Source organism: Amia ocellicauda, chromosome 21 (genome assembly GCF_036373705.1).
Source record: "Amia ocellicauda isolate fAmiCal2 chromosome 21, fAmiCal2.hap1, whole genome shotgun sequence".
Taxonomy (NCBI): Eukaryota; Metazoa; Chordata; class Actinopteri; order Amiiformes; family Amiidae; genus Amia; species Amia ocellicauda.
The window spans coordinates 10,666,884-10,688,474 of NC_089870.1; the positions used below are offsets into that span (position 1 = coordinate 10,666,884).

The 21,591-nt window shown below is 46.0% G+C and overlaps 4 protein-coding genes across 7 annotated transcripts in view; 2 read left to right on the plus strand and 2 right to left on the minus strand.

Annotated features, from left to right (window-relative positions):
• The window catches only part of sos2 (son of sevenless homolog 2 (Drosophila)), a 34,420-nt gene extending 24,790 nt beyond the window's left edge, over window positions 1-9,630 (plus strand). The window contains exons 8-23 of the mRNA XM_066694068.1: window positions 146-244; window positions 1,000-1,127; window positions 1,262-1,923; window positions 2,015-2,096; window positions 2,597-2,719; window positions 2,836-2,948; window positions 3,176-3,398; window positions 3,560-3,679; window positions 3,943-4,105; window positions 4,231-4,348; window positions 4,522-4,694; window positions 4,977-5,093; window positions 5,331-5,583; window positions 5,803-5,844; window positions 6,289-6,389; window positions 6,575-9,630. Of these exons, the coding sequence (XP_066550165.1) occupies window positions 146-244; window positions 1,000-1,127; window positions 1,262-1,923; window positions 2,015-2,096; window positions 2,597-2,719; window positions 2,836-2,948; window positions 3,176-3,398; window positions 3,560-3,679; window positions 3,943-4,105; window positions 4,231-4,348; window positions 4,522-4,694; window positions 4,977-5,093; window positions 5,331-5,583; window positions 5,803-5,844; window positions 6,289-6,389; window positions 6,575-7,075 (3,018 nt within the window). The 3' untranslated portion in view covers window positions 7,076-9,630. The remainder of the gene's footprint in view (window positions 1-145; window positions 245-999; window positions 1,128-1,261; window positions 1,924-2,014; window positions 2,097-2,596; window positions 2,720-2,835; window positions 2,949-3,175; window positions 3,399-3,559; window positions 3,680-3,942; window positions 4,106-4,230; window positions 4,349-4,521; window positions 4,695-4,976; window positions 5,094-5,330; window positions 5,584-5,802; window positions 5,845-6,288; window positions 6,390-6,574) is intronic.
• On the minus strand, window positions 9,629-14,754 carry LOC136716719 (uncharacterized). The gene is made up of 11 exons (XM_066694069.1): window positions 14,648-14,754; window positions 14,373-14,495; window positions 13,734-13,857; window positions 13,321-13,459; window positions 13,147-13,233; window positions 12,906-12,995; window positions 11,988-12,139; window positions 11,679-11,792; window positions 10,500-11,265; window positions 10,288-10,397; window positions 9,629-9,887 (listed from the first exon to the last, which is right to left on the minus strand). The coding sequence occupies exons 1-11, from the start codon at window positions 14,727-14,729 to the stop codon at window positions 9,740-9,742; spliced, it is 1,935 nt and encodes a 644-aa protein (XP_066550166.1). The 5' UTR covers window positions 14,730-14,754; the 3' UTR covers window positions 9,629-9,739.
• A 106-nt stretch (window positions 14,755-14,860) lies between these two features.
• LOC136717404 (rho guanine nucleotide exchange factor 33-like) lies at window positions 14,861-17,092 on the minus strand. Its single transcript, XM_066695021.1, has 5 exons — window positions 16,420-17,092; window positions 15,970-16,085; window positions 15,652-15,706; window positions 15,177-15,341; window positions 14,861-14,995 (listed from the first exon to the last, which is right to left on the minus strand). The coding sequence occupies exons 3-5, from the start codon at window positions 15,679-15,681 to the stop codon at window positions 14,861-14,863; spliced, it is 330 nt and encodes a 109-aa protein (XP_066551118.1). The 5' UTR covers window positions 15,682-15,706; window positions 15,970-16,085; window positions 16,420-17,092.
• cdkn3 (cyclin dependent kinase inhibitor 3) lies at window positions 16,084-21,028 on the plus strand. Of its 4 annotated transcripts, none has more exons than XM_066694589.1 (8): window positions 16,084-16,122; window positions 18,182-18,267; window positions 18,420-18,475; window positions 18,785-18,829; window positions 19,518-19,740; window positions 19,949-19,980; window positions 20,230-20,333; window positions 20,598-21,028. In XM_066694589.1, exons 1-8 carry the CDS (start codon window positions 16,099-16,101, stop codon window positions 20,685-20,687), a joined length of 660 nt encoding a protein of 219 aa, XP_066550686.1. In that variant the 5' UTR covers window positions 16,084-16,098; the 3' UTR covers window positions 20,688-21,028. The 4 variants fall into 4 exon arrangements, with proteins under 4 accessions (XP_066550686.1, XP_066550687.1, XP_066550688.1 ...); XM_066694590.1 differs by lacking the exon at window positions 16,084-16,122 and adding an exon at window positions 17,475-17,543; XM_066694591.1 differs by lacking the exon at window positions 16,084-16,122 and adding an exon at window positions 17,498-17,540.
• The last annotated feature ends 563 nt before the right edge of the window (window positions 21,029-21,591 follow it).

Consider the following 21,591-nt stretch of genomic DNA (forward strand, 5'->3'; position numbering starts at 1 on the left):
GTAAGCACTGTGTGGTTTGTGTCTATGTTGCACACAGCATCATGGGGGAATATTTACCACAGTGAATTGCAGTTTCTGCTGGCAAATGTGTGGAGCTGTAGGGATTCTCACTGACTGTCTGTCTATCTCTGTGCTTGTTCCCCAGTCAATAGCAGAGGGCTTCAAGGAGGCCGTGCAGTACGTCCTGCCACAGCTCATGATGGTCCCAGTCTATCACTGTATGCACTACTTTGAACTGCTGCAGGTGAGTCCTGACAACTAGTGACATAGACGTGCTGTACCCTGCATTGGGACATGGTCTGGTGGTCTTCCAGCATGAAAGAGTCACGGTGCTGCTTATTGTGTGGCCCGCGGAGATCCCTGCCAAGGTTCAGGTGGTCTGCCAAATTATTTTTAACGGCAATTGTTACATTTCTATTTTAGGACAGGGTAACCTAATCTATCCGAAACAATGTCTTTTGTCAGCTGACAGGGGAATGTGAGATTCTCAAGTTTCAGAGGGGCTGTCTGATTTTCCAAACACATTTGTAGAAAACTATGTCCAGTTCCAGGTTTTTCTCTTTTTTGAAAGGACTCCATCTTGTGGCAGAAGTGTGAAATGCAATCAAAGTCTCTTGGCAGACAGGAAAGAGACAGTGTTCAAGGATCTGCACGATATGTTTAAACTTGTGGTACAAATGAATGGTCTCATATGGAGTTTATTTTCATTTGATCTTTGTTATTGTCAAGTCACAATAGAAGTCTGTTTTATTGTGAATCAAGATTTATTTTAATGTATTTTTGTGTATATTGATCTCAAGATCCCAGATACCTACTAATACCGAAGAAACTGATTAATGTACATATAAGGAGTTCAGTCCTACACAATATTGACTCCTTGCAAAACTGTGATACTGTCCATTAGATGTTAGCACATCTTTTTACCATTATTGCAATAAAATGGTCAGATTCTCTAAACAGACATGTCAAATTCACTGATCGTGGTCGTTGTCTGTGCAGCAACTACAGGAGCGCAGTTTGGACCAGGACGACCAGGAGTGTCTGAAACAAGCCATCACTGCCCTGCTGAATCTGCAGTGCAGCGTGGAGCGCATCTACAGCAAACACCTGCCCCGCCGCAAGCCTGGGTGAGAGCTGCCCCTGCCTCCTCACCACCTGGGGGATAGATATTATTAGGTTTTGGAGGGTATAGATGTTATTAATCTTTGTGTGATTGGTTTGTTGTTGTTGTTCCTCATGCCTGCTCTCGGTGCTTCCTCAGGGAGCCCATGTACCGCCTATACAGCCGGCAGGTGCGCAGCAAGCAGTTGGCCATCAAGCGGATGAACGAAATCCAGAAGAGCATCGACGGCTGGGAGGGCAAGGACATCGGGCAGTGCTGCAGCGAGTTTATCCTGGAGGGCCCGCTGTGCCGCGCCGGCGCCAAGCACGAGCGCCACATCTTCCTGTTCGACGGGCTGATGATCAGCTGCAAGGCCAACCACGGGCAGAGCTCGCGGCTGCCGGGCGCGGGCAGTGGGGCCGAGTTCCGGCTCAAGGAGAAGTTCGTGCTGCGGAAGGTGCGCATCGCCGACCGTGAGGACACGACCGAGCTGCGCCACGCCTTCGACATCGTGAGCAAGGACGAGAACTGCGCCGCCTATTATGCCAAGAGCGCCGAGGACAAGAGCGCCTGGATGGCGGCACTGGTCACCCTGCAGTACCGCAGCACTCTGGACCGCATGCTGGACACAGTGCTGCTGCACGAGGAGCAGGCCCAGCCCCTGCGGCTCCCCTCGCCCGAACAGTACCGCTTCGCCGTGCAGGACTCCGAGGAGAACATTGTGTTCGAGGACAACATCCAGAGCAAGACCGGCATCCCCATCATCAAGGCCGGCACTGTGGTCAAGCTCATTGAGAGGCTCACCTACCACATGTATGCAGGTGAGGCCAACGATTCCTGAACCGCGGCTAAATACTGCGGTCTGTTGGCTTTTGTTATACTACTTAACTGTCTGAACCTGTTCTTTTACAGATCCCAATTTTGTACGTACCTTCCTGACAACATACCGTTCGTTCTGTAAGCCTCATGAGCTGCTCAACCTGCTGATAGACAGGTAAGGAGGACTGAGTTTCATCTATACTTGGAAGCCAAAATAAATCGCTAATGCTTTGAGATGATGATGTTATGTTTGTGTTTTTGGCACCATGACCATCAGTCTGTGTTGTAATATTTTGGATGATAGATCTACCTAGATGACTGCAATCAAGGATGTAACAAATTGGTTTAAGGTTTGAGACAGAATAGAAAACTTTGAATTGCCTGCTCAGAGTCCTGACCTCAATCCCAGAGAACCCCTTTGGAGCTAGAGAATGGCCCAGTTTTCCTCCGGACATTCATCAGGGTAATTGCTGCAATCATTAAAGCCGAGAGGGATGGGCAGCGGTACAATTGATAACAATACATTGTGAATAGCTGTCTTTTGTATGTGATGTCTCGTCCTATTTATTTTGGTATTACAATGTATAAACTGGGTCAAAACGTATGATCAACTATGATAACAAGCTTGGGGAAGGATATCTTTGCTGTGAGGCACTGACCTGGTTACCACTGCAGGATTGAAATCCCGGAACCCGAGCCCTCCGAGGCCGACCGGCAGGCCCTGCTGAACGGGGAGCAGCCGATGGCAGCCGAGCTCCAGAGGTTTCGCAAGGAGTACGTCCAGCCCGTGCAGCTCAGGTACAGACCTCGCTACTGCACAAGCTCTCCTCCATGCTCATCTGCTCACAGAATATTTAAAATAAAATTAGAAAACCAGGGGTTGTAGAAACTGACACAGGCTTCCCTTCTCACAGGGTGCTGAATGTGTTCCGGCAATGGGTGGAGCATCACTTCTATGACTTTGAGACGGACCCTGAACTCCGGCACAGACTGGAAGACTATATCGGCAGTAAAATTCTGCTGCGAGGTCAGTGAGTCGGCCTTTAGTTTGAATGCCATGAAACTGCGTACAAAATGCATCAGGCACCCGTTTGTGTCTTAAGTTCTTATCATTGCTGTTTCTTTAATTTAGTAAATTTAAATCTGCTTTTAATCCAGGAAATCATTTGGGGAAAAATACACTGTGGCCTTGATTTATCTCCAAGTGCTTTTCCTTGGCCGTGATCATTTCTGTTTTATTGGCTCTCTGAATAGGAAAGTCCATGAGGAAGTGGGTGGAATCCATCAGTAAAATCATCAAGCGGAAGATGCAGACCCAGTCCAATGGAGTCATTCACAGCATCACCTTCCCCATCCCGCCCCCTCCCATCGAATGGCACATCAGCAGGGCAGGCCAGATCGAGACCTTTGACCTCATGACCCTTCACCCCATTGAGATTGCACGCCAGCTCACATTGCTGGAGTCCGAACTCTACAGGTGAGCCTTTCCAGAGAGTCCTGAAAGATTTGCCAGTTTGTGGTGAAAAAAGAAAAAGGCTAAAGATAAAGATCCCCCTCCGCACAAAAAGAGAAAACGGTAATAACTGTTGAAATCCCTGGCTGAAAGCATGTTGCTGACCATGTTGCTCCTGTCTGTAGGGCTGTCCGCCCCTCTGAGCTGGTGGGGAGTGTCTGGACTAAAAACGACAAGGAGAAGAACTCCCCTAATCTGTTCAGGATGATCCGACACACCACCAACCTCACGCTGTGGTTCGAGAAGTGAGTATGCATGTAGTTTGGAGGACAGACTACATCTGGGTTTGAAGACATTAAAACATGTTTTAAAAAGCTAGGGCTTGCAAAGCAGTTCAGTAAGTCATATATCACAGAAGTCTAGATGGAACAACAGGGACATTTGTTCCCTCAATCCACTCAAGCCTGAAAGTGTGAAATGATTAATGATGTCCCTTGGCAGTGGGTTACAGGCCCTGCTGCCTCAGCTGGGTGTCGATGAGTAACAGCTGACTCTGCCCTGTGCGCAGGTGTGTTGTGGAGGCGGAGAACGTGGAGGAGAGGGTGGCCGTGTTCAGCCGTATCATCGAGATCCTCCAGGTCTTTCAGGAACTGAACAACTTCAACGGTGTCCTGGAGATCGTCAGCGCCATCAACTCCGTGCCAGTCTACAGGCTGGACCACACCTTCGAGGTGAGCCGTGGCAGTGTGACAACCAGTCTCTTGTGCCCCTGCGACTGTCCCTTCATGCGTCACTGTGCAGCTGTACTTCCTCTGGCTGTGCACATAAATTACTAGTATCGTTTTGTTTTCAACAGGCTGTGCCAGAGAGGAAGAAGAAAATCTTAGAGGAAGCTGTAGAACTCAGTCAAGACCATTTTAAGAAGTATTTAGCAAAACTCAAGTCAATAAATCCACCTTGTGTGCCTTTCTTTGGTAAGACCTTTTCAAATCTCACATGGGGCTGTTGGGTGGGGGGTGACTGTGTTCTTCCATTCAAAAGTGCTGCAAAATTGGGTACAAGAAAGTACAGAATCTTTTATTATACAGGAAAATTAAGGTTTCCCAGAGAGTCATTTGAGAGCAAGCTGTCTGCCTGTCTCCCTTAGGTATATATCTCACCAATATCCTGAAGACAGAAGAAGGGAACCCCGACTTCCTGAAGCGACATGGGAAAGACCTGATCAACTTCAGCAAGCGGCGGAAAGTAGCGGAGATCACAGGGGAGATCCAGCAATACCAGAACCAGCCTTACTGCTTGAAACAGGAGCCAGATATCAAGGTGAGTGGGGTCGAGAGAGAGGAGCGGGCGCCGTTATCCTCCTTTATAACACTGGGGAGCAATCTGGACAGGAGCTTTATACAGTAGCTTAGCGAAGCTCCAGTCAGCTGTAGTGATGTTCCAGATGAATGTTCCCACAGCTTGATGATTCGTTCTGCGGATGTATAGTTGGAGGCACTGAATCTGTGAAACCACAAGTGTAGTTCTTAAGAAGGCCAGTGTTGTGAAGATAAATGAGTTGTTGGCCTCTTCACTGATGAGCTTGCTTGTGCTTCTCTTTAGAAATTCTTTGAAAACCTAAACCCAATGGGGAATATGAGTGACAAGGAGTTCTGCGACTACCTGTTTAACAAGTCCATGGAGATCGAACCTCGAAACTGCAAACAGCCTCCCAGATTTGTAAGTTGCTCAGCTTGTGGCAATTCATCAAGAATGTATTTATTTTTAGTTCCTTTCTAAACTAACCACAACCTACCTCCCAAATATAGGTGTGCACAAGTTCATATGAATACATTTTTCGTGTGAAATGTATTTTTGCTCTTCACTCCTGAAAACAATTTTGAGTTGTGATTATTAAGTGTGCTGTGGTCGAGGGTGAGGATGGCTGTTTAATGTGTGCTCTGCCCCCTCCCCCAGCCCAGGAAGACCTTCTACACGCTGAAGTCTCCGGGGATCCGTCCTGTGCGCCACCCCTCTACCTCAGGCACCCTGAAGGGCCACCCCGTCCCCCTGGAGAGAGAGCCCCCCCATAAGATCACCTTCCGCAGCATCGCCGAGGCCGAGCCGGAGAGCACCTTATCAGTGCCCACCTCGCCCTGCACCCCGCCGCAGTCCGCCTGCTCGGACCAGAGCAGCGTGTTCCTGGACTCCGACCTGAACAGTTCCTGGGGTGAGCCTCGTCCCCCCCGTGGGCATCACTGCTCCCTATCCCATCTCCTGCTTCCTCCCCCTCTCCCTCACGGTGCTCTACAAATCCATGCCATTCACAGTTCACAAGACACGGATAACTCATAACCTTCCTCTCCAGGTTAATAAAACATTCTGCGCATTAGATATAGATTTTAAAAATTATTCTGCAGATTCATTGCTTTTCTTTGTTCATCAACAGGTGGCAATAGTATCTTTGCTCCGGTTATCCTGCCACCATCAAGTAAGTGTGAAGCGTACTGTTGAAAATGTTTGTGACAGTTACAAGATGATCCTTAGCTAACAGTGCAATAAAAAAAATACGGCAGCTGATTGGCTTTATTGCTGTGTTCAGAGAGGGTAGCAGAGAGTGTTTATAGGAATTCTAGTAAACAAATTTATCATCATAATTGCTGTTTTAATATGCAGCCATATTATATAATATAATATATTATATATCTGCCAAATCCCATCTTTGATGTTGTAAAGTGTCTCCTGTAGATTTTTTTTTTTCTTTTCTTGTCGACCCTTCTTATTGGCCTGTTTGGCCAGTCTGGGATTGAATATAATAATAATAATAATAATAGATGTTGTGAAGGCTTACCCAGTGCCTGCAGGTGAGAGTGTCTATGGGGCCCAGGGCCCGACTGACCCAAGGTCTGAGTTCTGCTGCTCTGGTCTCTCCTAGAGTTCCACTCCATGTCGTGCGGCAGTCTCCACCAGCTCAGCGAGGAGCTGCTCAAGCCGCCCCCACTCCCGCCCCGCAGGAAGGACATCTCAGAAGCCAAGGTACCTCGAACATCTCCACCACCACAGTCGCTGTAAAACATGAACCAGGATCTGCCCTTCCTCTGCCGTAGCTTTTAAATGGTCAAGTTCACGTTGACTAAAATGCAGATGTCCAGTCAACACAGGGCAAGTGAGCAGTGCTTCTTCTAAAGGAAGTGGCCTGACTGTGTGTGCTTGTGTTTCAGATGGGCCCCAGCTCGGACAGTCCTCCAGCCATCCCTCCAAGACTGCCTCCGCCGCTGCCAAGAATCCAGCCCAGAGTGCCGGTCCCCAATGGCCCGAGCGACGGCCCCCTGCCCAGCCCGCCCCCTCCACCCCCCCGGGACCCTCTTCCTGACACCCCGCCCCCTGTGCCCGTGCGCCCTCCCGAGATCTTCATGAACTACCCCCTGAACCTGCAGCCCTCCCCCGTGGGGCGCTTCCACTGGGAATTCAGCTCCTCGCCCAACTCGCCCAACTCCCTGCCGGGCTCGCCCTCCCCGCGGGTGCCACGCCGCTGCTGCCCCCTCAGCGCCAGCCAGAACAGCCTTCACCACCCTCCAGCTCCAGCCATGGCTCCTCCCGTGCCTCCGCGGCAGAACTCCAACCCCCAGCAGCCCAAACTCCCGCCAAAGACTTACAGGAGGGAACTCCCCAATCCCCTGCCCAGCCTCTCTCTAGTGGAGAGCACAGAGAGCACCCAGTGAGCCCCAGCCAACATACTGCCATCGCGCACTGGATCCCGCAGGGCTGCATAGTGGGAGAGACAGTGGAAATGAGTTGTGGAAGAAAATAAGAGTGCATCGCAGTGGAGAGCCTATTCAAGCTCTTGAACTTTGTTTCTACTGGACTTGTTGAGAAGACTGTTCCACTCTCTCTCCCTCTCCCTCTCTCTCTCTCTCTCGCTCACTCGCTCGTCTGTAGCAGCGTCCTGTCACGTCGCCGCCTCTCAGGGGATAAGCAGCTCTGCCTTCACTCCAAACCCTCTGTGCCAACAACAGCTCTATGCCAGTACAAGTGACGGGAGACCGTGCAGACGAGCTTGACGGCGAGCCGGAAGACTCACTGCTCAACGAGGAGAACCGCAGAGCAGTAACGAGGAAGACCTTGTGGCCATTGTCCAGTCTTGCATTCATCACAAGCTATTAGTGTGTGATTCTCTTTAGTCACCTAACCTTCGCTTTCCTCCATATTTAATGTACCAACCAGGCCGTCGGTGCCGAAAAAGAAACAGCGCTGTTCTATTCAAGGGAGTTCTGTAGCATTGTTGTCTCAAATGTCCGTAACCTAGCGGTCAAAGTGGAGAGAGAAGTGGAAAGCAATGACCGTGTTCCCACATACTGTATTTGATGGGCATGGGAACCGTGTTGTGTGAATCAGCATTAACTCAGATCCTGAAGCGTTAATATCAGCAGTAATTAATAGTATACAACCAGTTCAAACCAAGCCTTGCAAGGACTGTAATGTGCATGAGTGTGCATTTATTTGTGATAAGTTGCGGGCACTTGCCAAGCCAACATGCAATCAGCCATGAACAGGTGGCAGAAGTCTTACTTATGCATTACAGGTCACAAATAGATGAAATGGAATTTGAGATTTTGTGGAAATTCCCTCTCTTATGTCTACTTTGTACTGTACTGTATTGAGTGGACTTTAAACTTGAGGATGTTGCACTGAGCCATTAACAGGACGCCAGCGCCTGCGTGGCACTGCCCATCAGTTCTGCTTCAGTAGTGGCCTTTAATTCAAAGCAGTGATGTCCGTCGATACAAAGAGAGAGACACTGGGAATTGCTGTGGAGATGCTGTGTACACGTGAACTCTGTGTGGGAATCTGTGCGAATACCTGCTCTGAACACTCCCTAACAAGATGATGTCTTAAACCGCTCTCACGGTGTGCTGCTGCCTACTAAACACAACCGAATTGTAAGGATTCGAAATCCAAAACTCAACACTTAACTTTTGGAACCTTTAACATTCACTCTAACCCCCCCCCATCTAAAAAAAAAAAAAAAAAAAGAAATGCACTAGTTGTCCTACTATCTACTATCAGGATGCTTGAAGAGGGGGTTCCTTCAAAACTTGCAACATGTCTTTTTGATGGAATTATGGAATTTGACTTTAAAGGACAAACAACACATGCATCTTATTCAGATGTGCCTTTTGTGTGTGTTTTCTGTTTTTTTTGTATTTTACCAAGTAAGCAAATGTCTAAATGCTAAAATCAGTTGCCTAAATAATGCTTAGGACAGAGCTGTTCACTACAGATGTACAGTTTTGTTGATATTGTGCATATAATATATATATATACACATACAGAAACTAACTACATCATCTGTATAAAGTGACTTCTAGATCTGTTGTATAATTCCCGTCTGCTTTCCCGTGTGTTAAAAACATATCTTATTTAACATTTGAATGCTGCTACAGTCTATGAAAGTATATTGTGTGTCTTGGAAAATCCCTTTTAATAATACACCTGAAGTCTGACGCTATATGTGGCACCGGGCTTAGATCCAGAATGTCATTTCCCATGTCCTGTTTGTAGTGTTGGAGAGTCAGAGCACTGTGGCTTGTTTCTCAATGGAAAGTGACACTTAATAGATGCAATACCAGAGCCAGGAGTCCTCCCTAAAGAATGCGGCCAGGTGAGGACACGCCCCTCAGCCACGAGCCCCTGTGGTTTCCGGTTGGCCTGTACCCGTGTCCTCCCTGACCTGTGGGGACAGACCTGTCAGAGCACGGGGCAGGTGTCTAGTGCACCACAACTTTGTTGAGTATACAACACTACGCCCTTTGGTAAAGCTGTGGAATGCTGTGCAAAAAGGTTGGTATCATGTATGATGTGATTAGTGTTAAGAAATGTAACCCAGGCCTTTTCCAGGTGTTCTGAATATATTATGCAGTGATTTGGAGTTGGCAGATTTTTAAAAACTAAAGCCAAGCATCTTAAAAATATAGTGCAGAAAGCAGTAAAATGACTGACCTGTCCATTTTGTATCATATTCACATGGTCCTGGGTGAACATGTTCCCCACACGCTGTCGCTTCGCCTGGTTGTACTGTAGCAGCTTTTGTATTGTACAGTACTAGATGTCAACACACATTTTATTTGATGGTCTGTGGCCTTTTAACTGTGCTTTGTATTAATGTTCTTAATGAGATTAATAAATCACCCCAGTCTTATTTTGTACTTAATTATAAACTCATTGTCCCTGTTGATTCTCAAAAAAAAAAGAAACAAAGAACCAAGTTTGATCAGTGTTTGTCTGTCTTTTATTGTGCCTGGCAGTTTTCCTCAGGTTTCCGGTGTATATTCTCCTCCTTGTCTCTACCCTAACTAACAGTCCAGTAAAGCACCCCAGACACACGGTCACACAGTGCTGCAGGGACCCTCGCTGTCCTCGCTGTCCCCACTGAGCCCACTGCCGGCAGCAGCGAAAGCGGAGACGTTGCGTTTGGCTTCCCTTTGCCTGAAGGCCCAGCGTTTAGTTTTCAAACCAGGAACCTCTTTTAAGGACCTGAAAGGAGGTTAAAACAGCTGTTTCCAGTTGCTCAGCATGACCAGGCCCATTCATCATACAAAATAAAAGCTGCTAAGGGTTTACAAAATAAAATAAACTCTCAATCCACAGCATCTAATTCTTCAAGATAATAGTTTACATAAAATCAGGGAACCGTTTCAACTCGATGTCATACTCGTAAATGCACGTCATTTATTCTTGTGTTCTAAGAGGACTCTAACATGCCTTTTAAAAATGTTAAAGGTATTGAAAATAAGTTTTTAATCCCTGTTCCAAACACTTAATTTGAAAGTATGATGACCTTGAGCTCCTATCAATTTCCTTGCCACTGATCCCAGGCCAACAGGTAAAAAGCAGTGCTCTGTTCGACGTCCGATAAGGAAAAGCCTCCCCTTACCTGAGCTCCACTCTGGCTTGTGGACACGGCGCAAGAGACGACCTCACTGCATTCTTCGCTGACTGTGTCTTTCCACAATCGGCCCTCATCTCAGCAGGATCAACCTGAATCTATAGGGGAATTGGATCAAAATAAGAATGGTGCCAATGCCTGTCTGTGATAGGAGGACATTTGAATTTTTGATTTAAGGATGATTCGTGAACTCCAACTACCTGTTTTAATGGCTCATTCCACTTAACCCGGGAGCTCCCAGTGGGGGGAGCCTGTGAGGGAGAGCTGGGTGGGACAGTGTCCCCTCTGTGCTGTTCCTCTGCAGATTCCCAGAGTCCATGTGTCCGTCTGTCACTGTGAGAGGCTTTGGAGATCCTGTGTGGGGGGCAAGGGGGTGGCCTGGGGACCCCCTTCCTCACAGCTAGGGGTGGTCTGCTAACCGGAGGCTTCGGGCATCTCGGTTTGGACTCCGGTGGCACGGACACGTTGCCGTTAATCTCCAGGTCACTGAGGTCATGCTCCCCACTGATCCCAGCTCCTCCAGCTTCCCTGACGCTCCCATCGAGACTGGAACTGGAGGCGCCGGATGAATAATCAAAGACTGAGGCGTCGACAAGATCCTCCACTCCTGGGTCGGTGTGGAAGTTCTGCAGGAATGTCTTGTCGATAGGTGACCCGGAGCCCCCCACCCCGTCTCCAGGGTGAGCAGGGGGCAGCCGAATTAGCTCGGAGCGGGAGGCCAACTCTGACTGCCACCGCTGCTCTTCCGCTCCACATTCTAAGGCAGCAGAGAGGAACCTGTTCTCAGCCCGGCAGCAGAAAGGGCTCTGAGGGGCAGAGGACTGTGGAGCAGGTGGAGGTTGTGGATTCCCACACTGAAAACGGTTTCTCCGTACCGGACTCGTCGGACACGGCTCTGCGTTCCCAGAGTGCACTGCAAAGTTGCCCTCAGCGCGGTAACGTGAGTTTGCCAACAGAAGTTCAGTTCTGTGTCAGAAAAGGTGCATGCAAACAAGCATTAGATCAGGAATAGATGCAAATTGATTTAACGACGACTTATTTGTCCAAAATGACTTTTAGCTGTGTGATAATGATTTACCCTTTCCTTAAATCCTTAAATATCAATAATATCTACTCTTCTCTGTCTCATGGTGTAAATAAAATAATAAGCTACCTACTGATCATTATTGATTTCCTATCTCTCTAGGCTCAGTGCAGTGCAGTGCAGTGGGTTTGTCCAACTATCCTGATTACTGTGAGTGAGATCTTCCTCACCCCTGAACCAGAGGCTGGCATCCTGAGGGCATTCCCTCGTGGCAGGTGTGTACTGGTGCCTTTCTGTTTATGCCACTTGTGACCGGCAGGGGTCAGACATTACCCGGCTGGGGGGCAGTACTCACTGGCAGGCCAGGCCGCTGGGCTCCTCGCACTGCACTCCGCTGTCCCTGCTGCTCACACTGGGGCTCAGCACTCTGCTCCTAGACCCACCGGGGAAGGGAGCCACAGTGCCACTGCTGAAGCACAGAAAACATACATGAGCCTACTAGTGTAAGAAGTGCTCTTAAACCCTCCTGTTGTTTGACTTTCCAGCTACATTAGAGCATGCACTGCGATTCAGGCTGGAGTTGGACATTGTGTGGACCTACGCTCTTATGGGCAGCCAGCCTCTCCTGAGTGCAGTCTGTTGCCGCCATCCCTGCAACACGCACCTGAATGCCACGGCTGATGCTCGCTGGCTGTCTGGCCTGCTGGCCTGGGTCAGTATAGCCTGACAGCGGGACAGGAAGTGCCGGAGCCGCCTCTCACTGAGACAGAGCAGGTAGTGGTCAGGGTGCGTGCTGCTTGTACAGCTCAGCAAATTCTGTCAACCAAGGAGCACACAAGTCAGATGCGCATTTTCAAGGATGCATTCTCGATTCCCATGTGATTAATACATCAGGGCATATAACAATTTTCTTTAAACTATCGTGCAGAGGCGCTTCTCAGATCCTCTGAAGTGCGTTGCACAGCCGTTGGCGCAGTGCCGCAGAAGGCTCGGACTATCAAATTAATTAGTGCCATCATTATTGAATTAAAAAAAAAATAATAGGCTATATATCGTCAATGAAAAACACTAATTTTCGTGAACGTAAAGATTGAATGATCTAGGGATCAAGTGTGAATGTAAATGTAAATATTGTGCTACTATGCATACTCGTATTCTACCTCCATAGTCCAGTGTTGCACTGCTGTCTAGGTTATTTGATGTAGAGAAGCCTGTAAACACTGAATTTAATGTGTTTTCTTTATTTTTCATTAGGTATCAACACAGTTTAGCACCTTTCAAACTGAAGAGTATAACAGCTTTGTGTTTTGGGAACAATGTTTAAGCACCTGCTGCTATATGCACTTTATGCAAATACATTTTTTGCACATATGTTTTCTATTGGTTTTATAACTGCCATCTCAATTTGTTTTAAAGAGAGCATTGTGCAAGATGAGGAAGAACTCAAAACTTTTTTATTTTAATTTGATTAATCGATTATCAAAATAGTTGTTTGTTGCAGCCCGATGATACATAATCCCAAACTAGTACTTCTTTCTGGTATTGTCATTTGAGTAGAGGTTGCAGGGGAGGGCTGGCATACCTGGATGTGTGGCAGGTAGCTGTGGATCCTGGTGACTGGCGCCAGGATCAGGGAGACCAGGTCCAGCTCCTCCTCCTGCCCCACTGTGCCCTGCATGAGTGAATAGGTCATGTGAAGAGTGTCTGTTATTGTAAAAGTCTGCTCTGTGGCTGGTTTCTCATATGTGATTTTTTAAAAAGTACAGGCATGCCACTGCACTACAATCACACAGGCCAATGGTTAACTGATGTTAAAGACACACCTGTGTCTTGTGCGTCTCATTCTCTGATTGGGGAAGGAATGTTGGGAACATCCGGATGTAGGTCAGGTACAGGTCCAAAGTGTCACTCTGACAAAAATGAAGAAAGAACATCATTCTTAAAATACATGCAGCAGTGCAATAAGAGTTTGATATCTCACTCCGCAGCCTGCTTACGTCGTCGAGGCTGGTGAGCTGGGCACACACGTCTCCTAGGAGGCCTCGCCACTGCCAGCTGGAGATGCGTTCCTCCAGCATGTTTCTGAAGAGCAGGTGGCGCTGTGACAGCTGCTCCAGGTTGGCAAGAAACGCCTGACTGGGACGCAAGAGGTGAATGCTTGAAACTATGCTAACTTCCTTAACACCAGTGACTCTGCAACTGGATTAATGGTAGTTAGGGCTAGGGTGATATTTGTGAGAGAGTGAGCTTTAGGGTTCGGGTTGTATGGTGTTCATGGAATTCATGTTGGGTGTGAGAGTGGGTTTAGGGCACCTGGTGTTAAGGGGACCGTGGGGTCAGTGTTATGGTCTGAATGGTGGTCCAGGTGGCTGGTGTACTGCTAGTTTTCAGAAGAAGTCACTGCTCTTACCAGAGGTCCTGGGCCTCTGGCAGTGGGGCTAGGGCTGCATTGTACACGATGTGGAGCTGACCCAGGCTGGACACATACTGCTCCTCAGACCGGAGCAGCTCCAGGGCAGCCAACTGTCTCCTGCCTGACAGACGGGATAACCACTGGGGTTACCTACAACAAGTCTTAGCAGTACAAAGAACAATAACACAAACAGAGGCCTAGACCGAATCAGAACTTTGACATCACTGTAAATCCTTAAAGCCTGTGCCTGACCATGTGCTGATTTGTAAGTAGCTGAAAGTGGCTTTTGACAAAGAAACCATGATCTTGTACAGGATTGCTTTGCTATTCTCGGAGAGGTCCAAGTTTTGGTTTAGCCCTTAGTGGTGCAACAAACCTCATCCTACCATTATTCAAAAGTGCTGTGTCTGTGCTGATCAAATGATAAGCAATGCCCGGAAAATTTAAACATAATGAAGTACATTTATATCAAGTATGTGCCCAGAGGAATCAATACATTTTCTTCCCCACCCACTTAATAGTTGTGCTTTTATTCTTACCAACCTGTTAAATTGTCTACACAACAGGTATTTAGTAAAACCAAATGCACCTGCCTTTAATTGACCAATCACAAGCCCCTTTAGAGGTTTATCATACCCTCGTGATCCCAGGTCTGAGAGGCATCTCCAAGCTGTGGTGGCGGGGCAGAGGGCGTCCCATGGGCCGGGTCTCGCTGGGAGCCGCAGGTTCCACAGGTTCTTGTTGTGTAGGGAAAACTACCTGAAACCAAAAGACAAAGAATGTTCAGAATATTATAATATTATTTCCATTGCCTAAAAACTTGAAATATCTCGGTACCGGGCATTGGTAGTCTTATGGCTGACACAATAGAGAATTGGGAATGTTCTTGCTAAGAATCTTGATTAACCCACCTGGTCCAGGGCGGTGGCCGGCTCGGAGCCCCTGCAGGTAGCAGTGCAGGAGGAGGCCGCTCCTGGGTGCTGTGGCTGCCATGGAGGTCCCAAGCTGACTGCTCCCTCCCCTGCTATATCACACACAACAGTTCATGCCAGGTTACACTGAGCAGAAAGGGGTGCCATCCCTCCAAAAACAATCAGGAACCACCGACTGAATCTCCAAGTGCATCACCTGTTGCTTTGCTGAACTAAGTGCCCCACCACCTGCCCTCTGTCCAGCTGGGTGGCCTCCAGGACCTGCTGTAGTTGCTGCTGCCGGTCGCTGAGCTGTCTGATGTGGCACAGTGCCTCTCCCAGCTCATGCTGTAAGAGGAAGAAAACAGGGCTTGAGCTGTGCAGGGTGGACTCCAACCTCCCACCCCCGTCAGTCTGGAGGAAGATCTTGAATGGAGGCTTCTGTGAGGGAGTCTGGCACACCCTTAGCCTCTGAAAGAGCTGAGTGTGAGTGACCGTGTCTGTCCATAGTGTGACCTACAGCCCTTACCTTCAGAGAAAACACCAGGGCCTGAAGCCTGGCACCCTCCTGGCTGCACTGCTGCCTGCTCTGCTCAATGGACTCTCGGAGCTGGGCGTCCCCATGCTGGATTCTGCTGAGCTCTAACAGGGCACTGGAGAAATCGGCCTTCAGCTCCGACACCATGCCCTGCACCTGAGGAGGCATCAGAAATGTACAAGGCATCCCAGGGAGATGGCAGTTCAAGACAGGCCAAAGCAATGGAAGTGTGCAAAAGCTCTTTTACAGGACATACATGCAATCAAATGGTCCCACCTTTTTACATTTACAAAATTCTCATTCCTGTGAGATCTCTGAGGTCAGTTCTGTCTGGTGCCCCTTCATATTTTTTGCTTGGAGAAGAACAAACAGGTAATGACACATTCACATACTGGGCACCAGTTCTGTGCCACTTTGAGTCCCCATGCAGTGGCGATCTGATTAAAATCAGGGCAGGGCACTATACCTGGCAGCAAGCCTTCTCCAGGGCAGTCATGCAGCTCCTGTTCCTCTACAGTGTGCTACGTGTAGAGGAAGAAAGGAAGAAACTTGTAATGTAGCACTTCACTGTAAGATTGTATCATTGTGTGGAAAAAGCATATAGTTTACTGCTTACAGATTTCCTTCAGTATAGAACCGGAGGATGAAAGCAGAAATGTCTTTCAAGGCTCTGGGTTAGAATCGCTTTACTTCTTTAAAGTCGGAAGTTTACAACTTTTAGCACAATTAAAGATGCTGTGCATCTCGGGCGACTAAAAGGTGACGAAAATCTGAAGTCATTCACCTTGTTAGCATCTCAGTATGTGTTGTGCAGTGTTGACTGTAGCCTGGGGCAACGGCTACTCAGAAACAGTCTCCTGATGCCCAGGTGTTCTGGGGGGCAGATCTTTCTCCCTCCACCTGGAAGACATGGATGCGAAAAGTACTGAGACAAAAGGTCAGTTTTCAAGGGGGGCACAGTCCAGCCGTCTGCATTGTTAAAGCACTGCCTTGTGCTGCTCTGCTGCCCGCACATATATAACAGGTACAAAAGGTTATGCATTTCAGGAAAAATACAACTTTCTATGGTTTTTCAAGCTACTTCAGCAAATCATACTGCGTGCACACATTCAAATACCTTACCTGTAATGTACATTTCTTTACAGGGGGGCAATTAAGCACTTTGCCAAATAAGCTTGTATCAATTTGATATTGAATGCATCAATGCATGAATAAGAAGAACGTCATAACTTACCTTAGTGAGACCACAGGTTTAAATGCATATATTTAACTGATTTGCATTGTCTAAAAACGGATATCTGCTGAACTTCACTAGATGCTATGAAAAGCCGAGGATGAATGAAGTTTACTGGCGGTTTGTAACCGATAGACCTTCCCATTATAACCCCGCGGAGACAGAAACAACGCCAGAGAGTGGGAGAGACACCTGATATGGCTGAGGTGCATTTGTCAAGGGGAGCTGAAGTCAAATTCCCACGACACTTGAATAGCTTTTATTCAATACGTTGTATTCAATACTGGGGTGCGCATCTCTTCTAATATCATCCGTTCAATAGAATTACTTTAAAATAAAACCAGGTATTTTCACTTTTTATGCCAAAAATTGAAATCCAGATCAACAGCAACAGCCAGATGATGACTCTGTAAAGGGAATTTAAAGAGTTGGGTGCATAGACTGCTTTACGTTATTTTGCGTGGAAAGCCTGCTGTAAACGTATTGCATTTGATTTGATTTATTCATAATTACTTCTGCGTTTGCAAGATTTCCTGCCAAACACTACCAGTATATTTTAGGCTGTAGTCTTTACATAAGCGTTATTTTGTATGAATCGTATGTTAAATTGTAGTTCATATGTATTTCATCTTTCCGAAGCTGGGGAGGCGCTTTATCTCAGTCAGCAGTGTGTATTGACACATACAGACACAGTAGTGATCACACGATATTTGCACACTGAAAACGTCATCGCTGGTTAAACCCGGAAGTGCTTGCTATTCTTAGTTTATTTCTACTGTATTATTTATTATTATTTTTATTTTTTATCGAGATGGCAACATTTGCATTGTATTGTAATCCTTCAGCACTATTTGTACTATGTCCAACGCTTGAATACGTATTTAACCCCCGTTTGGGAAGCGTGGTGCGGTGTTGTCCTTTGAATGGGGCGCATAAATAATTGATTGACATGCATGTACTGCAATGTGATTGGCTGCTTAAAAAAATGTTAGCCAGTGACTCCGCCTATATTCAAGTGTATCCGGGTCGTGCTGCGCTCTGGCTGCTGATTGGCTGGCGGGCTTGGTGTGAGTTTTTAAATCCCTTAGTGACAGTGCAGTGTTGACAGCGGCATGGTGTACGTGGTAAGAATAGTCCATGTTATAGTACAATTATCCTTGTTTACAACGTCTTAGTCATTTCTTGGTGTTTAAATGGTAGTCTATGGTTATGGGTAGGTGGGCTTATATTGTTATCTACACAGTTAAGTGGTTTCTGAATATTATTATTATTATTGTTGTTTAATTGTGCACTAGTGTTAAGTTTAGGGTTCAAGACTAGGATAGGTTTTCAATTTGGGTTTTGTTCAGGTCAGAAGTTCCCAAGAAACCCAGGCTTTCATTAGGGTAAGGGTTCAATTTGTACAAAAGTAAGACCAACTGAATGGCAAATGTGTTCTAGGCTTCATACAGAAGTACACGGCCTGTTGATTGAAGATCATGTATGTTCATGTTTTCGTCCAATCGATGTGGTTCTGTATTGCAGGGCATCAGTTACATCAATCTTTGCGGCCTTTAGCCCTAAATTGGCATTGCAGAGCGGTGAAACTGGGGGTTACTGAGAAAAACAAGGAAAAGGCCAAAAAGTCCTTATTATAGTAAAACATAATTTTGCTTTTGACTTATAAATGAGAAGAATCTAGGATGTTGAAATGGGTCGAATGCAAGCATCTCTTTCCCATCCGCTGTAGGGTTAATCCTTTGTTTGTGTCCATGTCCTGCAGCCGGACAGCATGAGGAACGGCGAGTTTGACTCCTCTGATGAAGAGGACAGCGCGGAGGAGCAGCAGACGCCTCTTCAAATCTCCTGGTAAATGACACGACAAGTGGAGGCTTCAGTTCTGCAGCACCCTGCTCTTTGAAACGGTCTTTCAAAAATTGGATGTGGATTTGTGAGCTTAAGCATGAAATGTGCATGCCTTTGAACGTATCCCCCATGAATGTCTTTACTGTGTTTTACAGGTTATCCCTGTCCGTTGTGGACTGCCCCCAGTTCATAGGAATCTGTGCTCTGCCAGGTAAACTACACAGATTGAATATTGTTCAGGTCTTGCTTCTTATCTTGACCATGCATTCAATTTGACTGATATTGCTATTTGTTTATGCTCATTCTCTGCTGATTTATATTTAACATTTTTTTTTAATTCATTTTATTTTGTGACTGTAATATAAGCTGTCAAAGCCTTTAACTTTTATATCTTGCTCCAAGCTTTGCATTTTGAACATGCACAGTTTAGTCCATACTGTGAAAATATTATTTCAGAGTGTTAATGGTCTATTTTTTATTTGTATTTAACTTAAAATGCATTGTTACGTTTGTTTTACAGGATGTAAATATAAAGATGTGAGAAGAAACCTGCAGAAAGATATAGGTACTGTGTGTTTTGTCTTGATACAATACAAATGGTCCACTTTGAAAATAAATTCAATAGAATGTAATTTAATAAATATCAGGAGTATATGAGGAGATAATAGAAGATGCAGGTTATGTTGCTGTGGCACCCTGGCACCCTTGTAGTTTCACAGGCACTGGAATTGGTGCACGGGAAGTGACATCATTGATGAGTCTTTAGGAATAGTTTCAAGAACCATAAGGGAATGTTTTGCCGAGAGCTGAACATCAGTCGGCTTCTGGGTGAAGGCTGGATCAGGGTGCAGTCAGCTGACACTAAACACCAAAAAGGGGCACAGGGGTGTGCTTCTGGCATTTCACTGTCCCTAATCAATAGCAAGATGCAGGTTGAAAAATAGAAAATAAGAAAATGTTGGGAGAAATGTAACGCATTCATTTAAAACTGTTTTTGGTCATAGGGGGGTGTATTAGGCCAACATCCTCTGCTTCATTCATATGATTCTGCTATACATAGATTTTTGACAACTTGATTTAATGGAATTAAATTAAATTAATTCTGATCTTACCTTTCTGCTAAACCTAGACAGTGTATTTGGACTGATTAGTGACAGTGCTGACAGTAGGGTGATCACATTGCTCTCAGGTTAAAGTCCCAGCATGCCCAGGGTAACGGGGCACCAGCTGATGTTGTCCTGTGTTCCCCGCAGGAGAGCTGCAGGGGCAGGGTGTGGAGGAGGTGTTTGTGTTCTGCACCCGCGGGGAGCTCCACAAGTACCGCGTCCCCCACCTCCTCGAGGCCTACTGCCAGCAAGGCCTGATAGTGCATCACCTGCCCTTTCCAGATGGGGGCGCCCCGGAGCTGGAGCATTGCTGCCAGATCCTAGACTTGCTGCAGTCCAGCCTGCGGAGCAACAGGAGGACAGTCATACAGTAAGTCCCAGCTGGCCTTCATCTTCATTGGCGCCTCTGCTGCCACTCAACACATCCAGTTCCCAGAGGGAGCATGGGATACTGCATGGGATCACACATTAGAAACCCTGAGAACTCATAACAAAGCTGCCGACAGGCCCATGTGTGCAGTGACGAACCACATCTTTTTGACTGTGTAATCGTGATCTAATCTCTTCTTTACTTTCAGCTGCTATGGAGGTCTGGGTCGCTCTGGCTTGAGTAAGTTTGAGCTCTTCACCAAATCTCCAATTGTAAACAATCAATTGAAATTTCACCTCAAAGCAATAATCCAAATGTTAGTGATGATTAAGTGGTGTGATCTTCTAGTATGACGTGATTATCTTTATATTTGTAGATTTTATGAATAACCGGATTAGATTGTGTACAATCAAATAAAAATATTAAAATGTACAGTCTGGAAAGTATTGCTCTTCACCCCACCAATATGTCTGTAATTGTTTTGTACAGTGGCTGCCTGCCTCCTGCTCCAGCTGTCTGACTCCATGATCCCTGATAAGGCCATCGACATCCTCAGGGAGCTGCGAGGATCTGGAGCTATACAGACAGTCAAGGTGAGCACTTCACTGCACGTGTCAACATATCCCTAGACCAAATTAAGACCCAAATATTCTCTTTTAAATAAATCAGCTGCATTTGTATTGTTTAACATATAAAATATATCCCTAGTGCTAGTAATAAAGAAGGAACAGTGCATGTTTGTCTGAGATGTTGTTCCTGGTACTCGAGTTTGATTGGGCAAGTCCATGTGTTTCACTCTTTTACATATTTGGACAGTGAGTTTTCTTTCTTTCTTTCTTTGTATTTACATTTTATAGCAATACAACTTTTTGCACGAATTCCGTGAAAGATTGGCAGCCCACCAAGCCAACAAAGAAGCCTCCTCTGACAGATCTGTGTCACGCTGAACATCCCTCTCTCTGCGTTGATGGTGTGCAGCAGCCAGTGTGTGTTTGTATGGGTGCCTGTGGGGTTTACGATCCATCTTGATTCAATGTACATAGGTTACATTCCAGTTTGTTTGATAAATGATCTAGTCAACCAGTAATCATAATTTTAATTATTTTTGTAAATGGATAATATAATGCGGATGAGTTTAAAATTCAGTACATGTTGCATGCACTTTCTTGCTTACAGCACTTTACTTTTTTATGTTTTACAAACTTTGCTATATGATATTTGTTTTGTTTCTTATAATGATTGTAAATCATGGCTGTATGTTTAATTATAATATATGCCCATGAAAAACGTGGTGTGTTTGGTAATATCTGAGTAATTTTGTACTTTTAATGACTCGGAGTCCCTAACATAACAGTCAAACACATTAACCAATCAGTGACCCTAACTGTGCACTACATTTCACCTGTAATATTAACATTCTGCACCCTTAACAGTTTAAAAATGTACATATATGAGTAGATATGATATATAGTTTTTACATGAAAACTCAAAGCACGAGATGCACATTCATGTTGTGCGTAGAACATCGAAAAACAGCATGTTTAAGATTTTAATATATATGGGGTTGTTTCCGTTTCACAAAAATGTTGTGGAACTAGTATGATCCGGTGCGAATCAGACTATGAAACTGTTTACTGCCACAAGTGTGGAAATTACTGTGTAGTGTAGTTTAGCTTTATTGTAGAAACAAAAAGGATTAGAAAATGAAAGTGGGTATTCATACAGATCCGTATGGTTAGATCCAATAAATTTCTTAGGGATCCATACTTTTGCTCGTACGGATGTTATGTATGAAAAACAGGTACGGATCCGTATATTGTTAGGGTCCATACGATTAGCAGATGAAATTTT

Excerpts from the sequence above, each read along its gene's own strand:
- LOC136716719 (XM_066694069.1), bottom strand. The coding sequence starts at position 14,729 with ATGGCAGCCACAGCACCCAGGAGCGGCCTCCTCCTGCACTGCTACCTG. Across the intron at positions 13,858-14,372 it reads TCAGACCTGGGATCACGAGG|GCAGGAGACAGTTGGCTGCC; the intron begins GTATGATAAACC and ends CCCGTCTGTCAG. Across the intron at positions 11,793-11,987 it reads GCATCAGCCGTGGCATTCAG|CAGTGGCACTGTGGCTCCCT; the intron begins GTGCGTGTTGCA and ends TCTGTGCTTCAG.
- LOC136717404 (XM_066695021.1), bottom strand. The coding sequence starts at position 15,681 with ATGACTGCCCTGGAGAAGGCTTGCTGCCAG. Across the intron at positions 15,342-15,651 it reads TGGAGAAGGCTTGCTGCCAG|GTGCAGGGCATGGTGTCGGA; the intron begins GTATAGTGCCCT and ends ATGCCTCCTCAG. Across the intron at positions 14,996-15,176 it reads CCCTGGTGTTTTCTCTGAAG|CATGAGCTGGGAGAGGCACT; the intron begins GTAAGGGCTGTA and ends TTCCTCTTACAG.
- cdkn3 (XM_066694589.1), top strand. The coding sequence starts at position 16,099 with ATGCGAAAAGTACTGAGACAAAAG. Across the intron at positions 18,830-19,517 it reads AAACCTGCAGAAAGATATAG|GAGAGCTGCAGGGGCAGGGT; the intron begins GTACTGTGTGTT and ends TGTTCCCCGCAG. Across the intron at positions 19,981-20,229 it reads TCTGGGTCGCTCTGGCTTGA|TGGCTGCCTGCCTCCTGCTC; the intron begins GTAAGTTTGAGC and ends TGTTTTGTACAG.